Source organism: Amphiprion ocellaris, chromosome 24, assembly GCF_022539595.1.
Source record: "Amphiprion ocellaris isolate individual 3 ecotype Okinawa chromosome 24, ASM2253959v1, whole genome shotgun sequence".
Lineage (NCBI taxonomy): Eukaryota > Metazoa > Chordata > Actinopteri > Pomacentridae > Amphiprion > Amphiprion ocellaris.
Window position 1 is genome coordinate 7,454,895 of NC_072789.1, and position 12,088 is coordinate 7,466,982.

The 12,088-nt window shown below is 35.2% G+C and overlaps 1 protein-coding gene across 8 annotated transcripts in view; it reads right to left on the bottom strand.

Moving 5' to 3' along the window:
* cfap221 (cilia and flagella associated protein 221) overlaps positions 1 to 12,088 on the bottom strand; it is a 90,892-nt gene that overhangs the window by 73,940 nt on the left and 4,864 nt on the right. For all 8 annotated transcript variants that reach the window (XM_055008415.1, XM_055008413.1, XM_055008408.1 and 5 more), the window contains 10 exons: positions 11,977 to 12,077; positions 10,931 to 11,017; positions 10,705 to 10,800; positions 10,312 to 10,412; positions 10,012 to 10,115; positions 5,493 to 5,652; positions 2,787 to 2,916; positions 2,300 to 2,426; positions 2,023 to 2,134; positions 1,263 to 1,350 (listed from right to left, as the gene is read on the bottom strand). In XM_055008415.1, coding sequence (XP_054864390.1) covers positions 1,263 to 1,350; positions 2,023 to 2,134; positions 2,300 to 2,426; positions 2,787 to 2,916; positions 5,493 to 5,652; positions 10,012 to 10,115; positions 10,312 to 10,412; positions 10,705 to 10,800; positions 10,931 to 11,017; positions 11,977 to 12,077 — 1,106 coding nt within the window. The remainder of the gene's footprint in view (positions 1 to 1,262; positions 1,351 to 2,022; positions 2,135 to 2,299; positions 2,427 to 2,786; positions 2,917 to 5,492; positions 5,653 to 10,011; positions 10,116 to 10,311; positions 10,413 to 10,704; positions 10,801 to 10,930; positions 11,018 to 11,976; positions 12,078 to 12,088) is intronic.

Consider the following 12,088-nt stretch of genomic DNA (forward strand, 5'->3'; position numbering starts at 1 on the left):
AATCCTTTAGTTGAAAATAAAGTGTTCTCTTTGTCCCAGGAAGAAAAACGAATGACGATTTACTTCTGTGACATAAAACTTTCACTTAACTTTCCCACTTTTAACCAGCAGAGTCTGGGTGATGGAATAAATCATGTTCAAAGCTGGAAATCATGTCACTCTGATGCAAACAGAGGAGCAAGTTCTATCTGTTTTTTGTTTTGTTTTGTTTTATTTGTGGCCTTTAGTCAAGATTCCAAAGAGGACCTATAGAAGATGATGGTAGCAAATCTTATCATAGATTTATCATAAAATACCAAAGTGTGGAGATATGAGGTTGTAAAAACACAGAGTATATGGCAGAGGATGCTTCTGTGTGTGTGCGCATTATAAACAGCTCAGGAGGAGAGGAGGTAGGGGAGGAAGTGCTGTTAAATGTCTGTGAGAGTTCTGTCAACTGTTCAACCTTTCTGGGGACATCCACACAAACACACTCATATTTCAAATGATTTTACTTTGGATGAGTCTGCATTATTTCCACAGTGACTCAAAATCATTCACAGAGGCAGGAGGATTTTGTTCTTCACAGACCAAATATCATAGTGTGAGCCAATAATGTTACATCTGAATTGGGTTATGACATTGGTATGCCAACAGAGTCCAGCATAAGTGATTCATTATCAGCACATCTGGTAAATGTCAAGTTGAGTTAAATGGGAAAATCCGAAAGGCATTACATGAAAACATCGACTGCAACAAAGACAGGAAAATTTGTTCTACTATAATTAGAGCAAGGAGGATTTGCACACACTGTGAAAAATAATCCTGTCAAACCAAAACTCAGTTCCGGTCTTTGAGGGTCAGTGTCCTGGAGGTTTTTACTCTCTGTAGCTGCATTTGCTAAAAAATGAAGACCCTCAAGGACTGAAAGTCAGTAAAGCCAGAGATGCAAGACAATTTAAGCTCTACATACAGTGACAATGTACACTTAAGATGAGCGTTATTCAAACTGAGAGGTGCACCTCTGTGGGGGAGTGTAAGGTTTGCCATAGGGGCCACAAAGGGAGAGTCATGAGGCAATGATATTCTGTGAGGTGAAAAGAACATGTGTATGTTGGTGTTCTGGAGATAACGGGAGGTTAGTTGGTCAAAATCACACGTACTCTCCAGCGTGTCAAAATCTAAATATAGGCTAACTCACTCCAGATTTAGAAAACAGCTTTCTGCTTGAGTCTTAATAGGAAGAGTGTTTCTGTTTTTCTACACTTAGTGAAAAATCTTACCATGTACTCATGCAACGCAACCTCTCGTTCCTCCACTATCTGCCTCCTGGTTTGCACTGGCATGGGGTCCATACCCAGATGAACTTGCCTTGGAGCAATAAACATGTGTAGTAATTAGGCCATCACATTGAAAAAAAGCAATAAATTTTTTTTAAAAATGCATTTTTGAAAAAACAAGGACGCTAAAATGAACCTCTATAAAACCTCTTAATTGTAATTTACTGCAAGATGGGAAATTCTGTTATTTCTTTGCAGTTGTGGATGCATTGACATGGTTTCTGTGTCAGAGTTCAGAAGTATTTTATTTCTTGGACTCTTGCTGTAAAACACCGTGCAGTACACGGTGATTCAAAAGCTAAGTGCCTCTATAAATGACAGAAAAGATAAGAAGCTACTGTTTCACCCTGTATGCACTGACATTACAAAATAAGATCCTGCATTTGCAGCAATGGAAGAGGAGACTTAAAAGTGTTTACACTGTTTGAATCATGAGGTTTTGTGTATTTAAATTATGTATAAACAGGACCAATCCCACTAAACAAACAACAGCAGAATTCTCACACTGAGTTACTGTTAGCATTCTCACTCATAGTACGAATACTACAAGCAGAAAAAAAAAGAATCTTGGTCATTTCTGGGGTTTTTTTGGTCTTTGGTCAGCACTGGGTCAAACAAAAATATATCATTGAGTGAATGCAACAGAACCATTGAAACATTCACAGAGAATTAAAGTTTTGTTTTATGTTTTAGTTTAACCTACCATTTAAGGTGGTTGGCTTGTTCTGCCTTCACGTTTTGCTGGACTTTTTTCATGAAGAGTGCCTCCTTTATCTGCCTGTTTGACGGTCCTACCACACTGCCGCAGGATATGGCTGAAGTGAAGCCAACAAAATCAGAGACATGATACATAATTTTCCAACATGCATGAAACTTCCACAACTTACAGGAACTAGCACAACCTAGTTCATTTATGTGAAACAGCAACAGGTTTGATGAAGTGGCATGCATGCAGAGTAAGATCAGTCTGTTGCATTTACCTTCCTTCAGGTCTTTAGAGTTGAGTTTACTGGTGTCTTTGATCAGCATCTTTGCCACCCCTGCAGGAGTACAAACATCCACTGGTGGGTTTAGTGCTGACTTAACATCAGCCTGCTCTCTCAATTTCTACAGGACAGACAAAGAAATAAGAGCAACAAATGAAGGATAAAATAAATTACCAGTATTAGGGGTGGAAAAAATATAAAAGTATAATTTCAATATCTAAAATAAAAAGGCTAAGTGTAAAAAAAGTATCAACTGTTGTTAAATCAACCAGAAAAGCCTTCATAAAAATAAGAAATAAACAGGGACATTCTTCTCTTGTGTTGTTATGTAAAAATGAACATTTAGGTAACAGATAAATGAGAACATTTACTCATCAAGAGTGTCCACTAACACACTACTATTATACTTTGCGCAAGGCTGTGACATACTGTGATTAATGAGACGATAACAAATATGACGTTAACTTGACCAGTCCTCTACCTTCGTTTTGTCAGCCTCCTTTGTTGATCTGTGTTTAGTTTTACTTCGAGAAGGCACTTGGGCAACAGGTGAAGATCTTTTGTATTCTGCAGACACTGCATCTCCATGACCCGGCTTTCTTTCCAGCTGACTATCATGCAGAAAGATGAACAAATGAAATTACACGTAATGAAGCAAAACAGAATCATCATTATGTTGCAGTTGCAGACTGCTACTGATATTTTTACAACTAACTGTAAGTACATCTAAAAAAATAAAAATAAATTCAAAAAAATACTAAATGATTTTTTTTTAAATTACTGGAACAAAGAAAATGGAAAACATTGAGTTAAACATAAATCAGCTCAGAGTAATAGGTAGTTATCTAAAACTAATGAATCATATTTTTAAATACCTGGAAGCAAAATTGTAATATCGTTGGGCAAAAAAAATAAATAGATTTTTGAAATAGTTACCTAAAAGTAAAGTTGAAATAGCGTACAGTGCATAAACAGTCAAAGCAGCTCAATTTAACAGATAAAAAATTTAAAATGGCTTCAAAAGTGGATAAACACAAGAAGCTGATGGAGAAAAACTGCTGAAATAATTTGGTTAAAGTAAGGGACTAAAACGTTTGAAATTGTTAGGCAACAGTAATGAAGCAGTTGAAATAATCAGCGCTCCATTTTGGTCACACGAGTTATTAAAAGTCTGTCAGGTGCAACCACGCATCATTTCAAACAACAGTTCCACCTGGCATTTATCAGGTCTGTTTGTGTGTCTCTGGCCAAAAGCAGTGAGCAATCACAAATTACAATAAATGTAACACTGCTAACATTATCGGCAAAAAAGAGTTCCCTTCCTTTAACTTAAATTTGAGATCATCCTTAGGAAAAAAAAAACTGCACATTTATTCCTGTTATCAATTATTTGCATGATGTATGTACAAAATATGTGTTAATCTAGCTTTTAAAATGTAATATTCTGGGAGCACCTAAATTATAAGCCTAACTTCTTTATTTAGGTGTACCTGTACAACTAATGTTAAATGTTAGTCTGGTGCCTTGATTGTGTGCGAAGCTGTAGTAGTTATGAGGAAATTATAGCTGAATTTAGCTGCAAGAAATGGTTAAATGGTTGAAAAACTGAGCAAAACCTACAGCACTGAATAAAAGTTGCAAACTTGATTCCACCAACTTAAACACTGACAATCCAACCATATAATAAATATTTGCTTTTTCCATTATGTAATAGAACGCTTAGCTTAACAGGTGAAGTGGGCACAGGTTCTCTACAGGAATCTTTGCAGAATCAATTCTCCTCGCTGAGTAAGAAAGCCTCCAAATTGGGGGTGTTTACATAATGATATATGGACAACTAGAGAGTTGAAGGGTGTGGGGGTGGCATGGAGACTGAGCAATGAGGTCAGAAGTTAGATTATGAATTTTAATTATCTTAACATTTGTCCACCTGTCAAACCTCTTAGTGTCGGTGTCTCCCTCATCTTTTTGCAAATGTGGGAGGACAAAACATTTCTAAAAAGTAAGTTTAAAACAAACTTTAATATATTATAATGCAGTCCAAAACTACAATATCACAAACTATACCTGTAAATCATCACAGAGTTTACTTAACACCTCTTGAACACTGTGTTAACAAGAGCTGGACATTAAAACTGTCACAAAGATTCATTAGATTTATTCAAGGATTTTATTGCAGGGCGTCTATATTAGATTGATAAGATTGGTCGAATATGCAACTCAGAAGCATTCACATATTAAAAAGATCAGTATCTGTTTATTAAGAATAGCCTATCTATGTCAGAGAAGTCAGACAACGGACACTGAGCAACCAGCAAGCGTTAGACACTGGTTCAAACTGGAAAAGCATTGGCTCTGGCATGTATTTTTTCATCTCTCCCTTGCACACATTTCATCTTTTATTTGGTTCCACTGTGGGAAACAACAAACACAGGGAGAGTGTTTTATATGCTAAACATCCATTGGGAAGCATATCCATCTTGATATCACTGCACCAGCTACCAAGCTATTTTCATGAATTATTAACTTTTGGCCGAGATAACACCAGACAGTGGAGGGGATGAAGCTACTGCTGGATGATGGATAGCACCCTCCTTCACATGGGAACACAATTAAGTATTAGGTTTTATACTAGCTAAAAAAATAAATGGGAACTTGTATTCCACATGCAGGAACATTTCCACTGAATCTAGCTGAATGCATATTTCATTTGGTAGTTAGATTTCTCATACAACCTGAGAAATGTTTTTATCAAGGAGCAGCAAAAGAAAATTAAAAAGTTTCACTTCATCATGCGATTATTCGGGATATTTGTCACTCATGAAAGGAAAGTGAAGCAAACCAATGCAAAGAGCTACATTAGTTGCATATAGCAGCTTATGACAAAAAGTCTGAACGTGAAATAATTTCACATTTTTATGTAACTGCAACATTTCTGTCTGTTAGTACTTCAAGCTGATATTTTTATTGAATGCGTAGATGAGTATGAGATAGCGCAGTAAGATAAGATAGTAAAGGCAGGACAGTAAATTGTGTAAAGTGAAGGAAAAGCACGTAACCCCTAACACAAATCATTCCTGGTGACTGCAGGTTTGAGATACTGCTATCAGTGCTGTCTATGCACCTTTAATCGATCATCATAAACTACAGAAATCTGCCAAAATATTTTAACACAATGTTCTACTACCTGAGTGCTGGATGAGGTTCACACCTCCCACTGATGGTACAGAGGTAAGGCTTGGTGTTGAACTGTGAAATGACGAGCTGTATGGTGACTTGAGACGTCTCATACTGGAAAGGACTGAAGGTCACAATGATCTTCACCTCACCATTGGCTGGAATCACACCTGGAGGAGCAAGAAAAAACACAATAACGGCTTGTGTAAGTCAGCGGTTTCCAACTGTGGTTGCCTGTACACTAGAAATATTTCTGCAGTTAAATACCAGCCATAATTTGCTGAATACACAGTATACTCCAAACCCAACCAAAGACACAAGACCATCTGTTGCCATTTAAAGTTTAAAAAAAAAAAAAAAAAAAAAACTAGTTACCATATGAGAAAAAGCAGAGATTATTTTTTAAAAGTTATGGATAAATGATTGAAATAAGCATAAATAACTATGAAAATTGCTGATATCATGAGCTTAATATAAAGAATAAAATGTTAAAATGATTAGCTCAAAATAATGTATAAATAGCTGACAGAAATTTAAAAGTACTAGATAAAAAGCTGAAGTACAAAGTGCATTAAATAAATGACCAAAAAAGTTAGCTAAAAGTTAACTCTAAAATACTAAAATTGTTGGCTAAAACAGTGGACAAAGTGTTTAAATATTTTAGAAGTAGTAATGAGTAAATAATCAAAAATGTAGCTAAAAGTTCTGGATAAATTGTTACACACATCAGCAAACAGTATTGGATAAAGCAGTGAAACAGCTAGCTACTATAAATAAAATACCAACAGACAGACAGAAAGTTCTGGAGAAACTTTACAATTGTTAGCTAAGCATACTGGAAAAAGAACTGAAAGAGCTAGCAAAATAGTAATGAACAAAATGGCCATTAAAACTTCAGCTAAAAGTAAGAAACTGTTATAACTATTAGTGTAAAGAACTCGAAATGAGTTGAATTAGTTAGCTCAGAGTCATGAGCATTTTTTTTTTTTAAAGCTAAAAGTTCTGGATAAACAGTTGAACGTATTGGCTAACAGTATTGGATAAAGTGTTGAAACAGTTAGCTACTGGTAATAAATAAAATGGCAAAAGAAAGACAGCTAAAAGTTCTGGAGAAATGTTAAATTTGTTAGCTAAACATATTGGGAAAAGAACTGAAACAGTTAGCTAATAGCAATGAGTAAACACCAACAGAAAATTCAGGAGAAAGTTCTAGATAATTCAAATTGTTGGCTAAGCATACGACAAAGAATTTCAATAGTTAGCGAAAAGTATTGCATACATGGTCAAAAAAGACAGCTAATATTCTGAACAGTCAAAATTTTTAGTGAAACATACCAGAAAGAGAGTTGAAAGAGTTATCTTCTAGTAGTAACTAATAAATGGTCACAAACGGTTGAATTCAGCTAAAATTAGCAAGAGCAACTGGCAGACAAGATGGCTGCACCTCTGCAAGATGGACGTCTGCAGTCTGATGATGTCACCTGAAAAGCATGTTGTTCTGAAGTAGCATATAAATTAAAAACATATATATGTTTATTCAATAGAATAAAGCTCTGTGAGCTGCTGATGAAAGAAAATGATCCTTAACACTGTTAGAGCATCCTCTGTTGTCAAAATTCAAATTAACCCTGCAGCTGTTATGTTGAAAGAAACAAACTTCTGTTATATTTGGGGTGAAAATTATCCCAGCGCGCACACACACACACACATATATATATATATATATATATATATATATATATATATATATATATATATATATATATATACATATATATATATATATACATATATATATATATATACATATATATATACATATATATATATATACATATATATATATATACATATATATACATATATATACATATATATACATATATATACATATATATACATATATATACATATATATATACATATATATATATATATACATATATATATATATATACATATACATATATATATATATATACATATATATATATATATACATATATATATATATATACATATATATATATATATATACATATATATATATATATATATACATATATATATATATATATACATATATATATATATATATATATATATACATATATATATATACATATATATATATATATACATATATATATATATATACATATATATATATATATACATATATATATATATATATATATATATATATATATATATATATATATATATATATATATATATATATAGTTGTGCTCATAAGTTTACATACCCTGGCAGAATTTATGATTTCTTGGTCATTTTTCAGAGAATATGAATGATAACACAAAAACTTTTCTTTCATGCATGGTAAGTGGTTGGGTGAAGCCATTTATTATCAAACAACTGTATTTACTCTTTTTAAATCATATTGACAACAGAAACTACTGAAATGACCCTGATCAAAAGTTTACATACCTCAGTTCTTAATACCATGTATTCCCCCTTTAACATCAATGACAGCTTGAAGTCTTTTGTGGTAGTTGTAGATGAGGGTCTTTATTTTGTCAGATGGTAAAGCTGCCCATTCTTCTTGTCAAAAAGCCTCCAGTTCCTGTAAATTCTTGGGCTGCCTTGCATGAACTGCACATTTCAGATCTCCCCAGAATGGCTCAATGATATTGAGGTCAGGAGACTGAGATGGCCACTCCAGAACCTTTACTTTATTCTGTTGTAGCCACTGACAGGTAGACTTGGCCTTGTGCTTTGGATCGTTGTCATGTTGGAACGTCCAAGTATGTCCCATGCGCAGCTTCCGGGCTGATGAGTGCAAGTTTTCCTCCAGTATTTTCTGATAACATGCTGCATTCATCTTGCCATCTTTCCTGTGCCTCTGAAGCTCACACATCCCCAAAACATCAGCGATCCACCTCCGTGTTTCCCGAGCAATTTTTCTGGCAGCTGTGGCTGAAATTTTTGTTGGTCTACCTGACCGTGGTTTGGTTTCAACAGAACCCCTCAGTTTCCACTTCTTAATTAATGTTTGAACACAGCTGATAGGCATTTTCAGATCTTTGGCTATCTTTTTATATCCCTTTCCTGTTTTATACAGTTCAATTACCTTTTCCCACAGATCCTTTGACAATTCTTTCGCTTTCCCCATGATTTAGAAGCCAGAAATGTCAGTGCAGCACTGGATGAAAGATGAAGGGCCTGTCAAGAGCCCAGAAACTCACTGGCCTTTTATACACACACCCTGATTACAAGCAAATAGATCACAGGTGAGGATGGTTACTAGATCACAGGTGAGGATGGTTACCTTTAGTAGCCATTCAAACCCGTTTGTGTCAACTTGTGTGCCTGTTATCAGGCCAAACCTCCAGGGTATGTAAACTTTTGATCAGGGCCATTTGGGTACTTTCTATTGTCATTATAATTTAAAAAGAATAAACACAGTTGTTTGATAATAAAAAACTATAGCACAACACTAACCATGAGTGAAAGAAAGGTTTTTATGTTATCGTTCATATTCTCTGAAAAATGGCCAAGAAATCATAAATTCTGCCAGGGTATGTAAACTTATGAGCACAACTGTATAGGTAGACCTGGCCTTATTGGGTCCTTCAGTATGTTAAAGTTGATGAACAACACTTGCAAAAATCTTTTTCAAAGAAGTTCTCCCACCATGTGCACCATATGTGAACAACATACACATACATTGCAGATCTCCACACAAAACACACACGAAAAAGACCAACTTTGGCTGGTAAAGTTTAGTGCTTCCTTTTCAGCTACTGAGGTCACTCTGGTGGAGGTCTGCCATCTTGTCTGCATCCTTGTCCCTCTCAAAATTAATGAACAAATGATTGAAATAGCTAAATGCAATGTAACAGCCCAACACAAACGTTTAGAAACCATTTGGACGTTAAATTATCTTAGTATATAGGGTTGAATAATAGTCACTTGAACAGCAGTTGAAATGAACATATTTAACATATGACAAATGGGTTTCTAAATGGGGGTACTTGACTTTGATTATGACAAATGACCGATGTGCAAACAACATGCTATTATACAGCACTTAACTATGATTCCTGGCTCCTGTGAGTGTTTTTTTTTGTTTGGTTTTTTTTACACATAATGTGCTGTACATGTTGTAAATGGATCCAGTTTTTGTGCAAATAGAAAGGAGAGAATATAAGCATTTCCAAACTGAGAAACTCATTTGTATCTCTTCTCATTCCAGGAATTAAAACAGCTGTATTTCAGACCCCAAGTGCTTTTTCCGCCATGTGTTGTGATGCTTCCCAGAACATGAATACTGCTTAATGTCAGCATGCGGAAAATGGAGGCGTCCTTCAAGTCCTGTAGTGACTTATTTAAAACACAATGTGTAGCGCTGTGAGGTTTTGAGAAAGCGCAGCACACTTGCTCTTTCTTCTGGGTTATATTCTTAAAAAACTATAAATGTAAAAATAACTTTATATATACATGTCGAATTCCCATTTTATCACATTTTCTGATATCAAATTAAATGATTGATGACAAGTCTTTACCTGTGAGGGGGTGGACGGAGAAAGCCTCATGTGGCTGAATAACAAACACCTGAAACTCAAAGTCAATTGGACAGCTGCATCTCAAAGGAATAGCGTGGCGAACACTGGAGACAGGGGAGGAGAGGGAAAAAACTGAGATGAGATTATTTTTTTATGATCTGACACCAGCGGGTGAATGGAAGCATGATCGGCTATATGGAAGAATACAAAGAGACAGGCAAGACCTGAGGCAGATGGGAGGTCAAAAAACAGTTCATCATAGTTCACAACACACACACACACAGACATACACACACACACCTTTGTCCAAGTGGTACGGCTGATAAGTCGATGTGTGGAGGGATGTGCAGGTCATCGATGACAGGGTAAGCATGAACTGGAATTAACAGGTTCTCTTCCCCCTTAAGGAAAGAGTGTGGGCGGATTGAATGAACAAGACAGAGAGAAAACATGAAGGTGAATATATGGAGGGAGAAACAACCACAGAGATAAGAAGAGGTCTCAGAGTAAACATGTTAAAGTATCACAAGGGATGAGTTAAAGCAGCTACGAGTTTCTCCTTGTGTTCGTTTAAATGTCCTCTAGACCCTTTCTGATGTAAGACAAGAGTGGGTAGTTGTATCTTTTCAGTGTTTGTTAATAATGTCATTGCAAAGTTCCTAGAGCACCCACAATGGAATAAAAAGTGCGAACCTTGCAGTGAATGCGAACGCAGTCATAGAAGTAGCGCCACTCATCAGGACAGAAGCCGACCTTCAGCGTGTAGGCGAGTCCTGGGATGAGTCGATACTTGAGGCAAAAGAGACGAAACAAGGTTGAATCATGAGCAAGAACACTGATTGCACTCATGGACAAGTGGAGTTATAATCTTATATTCAGGTCAGCAATTTGTAATGTAAAAAAATGTATCAAAAAATACCTTTTTGGTATAAGTAGTCTGGAAGTGCTTGGTTTGGGTGGGAATTAGATGAATATTCATAACTTCAGATGAGATGTTGATTAGTTTCTGATGGAGAAAAGGGAGAGAAAAGAAATAATTCATTTCCATCCAATCACGGGCACTTGAGAAAACCATTTCCATATTCCTGCTGCTTACATACAGCTTACAGTGCTTCATCGAGCATATATGGTATAAAATCAGTCTCCATTCAATTAAAATTAATTTAGCCTTGATGGAAATGAAATTAGGAGAATTTATGAAGGGATTACATTTCTACAATTATTTTAAGACTTTTTAAAAGAGAATAGCAACTTCATCTGCTTGTAGTTCATTTACTATTGAGAGAAATTCTAAACCAAACACAATAATAGATTGTGTATTCATGCTCAAATGTGGTGTCACCTATTACAATTAGAGTATGGTGTCTTTTACAAAAACTATCAATGATTTCCACTGTCGGCTAAAAATGTCATTGTATGTAGTATTTTCTACATCAATTAGAGTTTTTTTGTTGAACAACGTTGATCAATGTTTCTCAAAGCCCAGAAATGGCCTCTTTAAATGTCTACTTTTGTCAACAACCCAAATATAATCAGTTTACTGTCATAAAGGAGTACAGGAACCAGAAAATATTCACATTTAGAAACTTGGAATCAGTGAATTTGGACTTGATTTCTTAAAAGTTTCCTCAAATTGATTAATCATACACCTAGATCTATTGCATCTTGGAAAAAACTTTTACTGACGCAATTATATAGCAGACACTGATGAAGAGACATTAAGCACTAAAACTAGTGTACTTGAAACATACTATTTCTTGGAACCCACTGTGTGGTCTTTATTGTCTTGTACTTACTTATATTTCATACAAAGAGTTGAAAGAAAATCAGCAAAAAGCTCATAACTATTTTTTTCCTTAAGTAACTCATAAACAGTGCATTAGAAGTGACGTTTAGCCTGTATTTGAATGTCGAATTCAAATATCTGATGGTAAAGAATCTCAAAATTAACAATATTTTCCTCACCACAGTCTTTATGTAATCCTTCCCCAGCTCAAACCCACTGAAGTGAAGCACTGAAGGCTCTGCTTCGATCAGGTTGTTGCTTTTCAGTTTGGCATAGATTTCTATAAAGAAA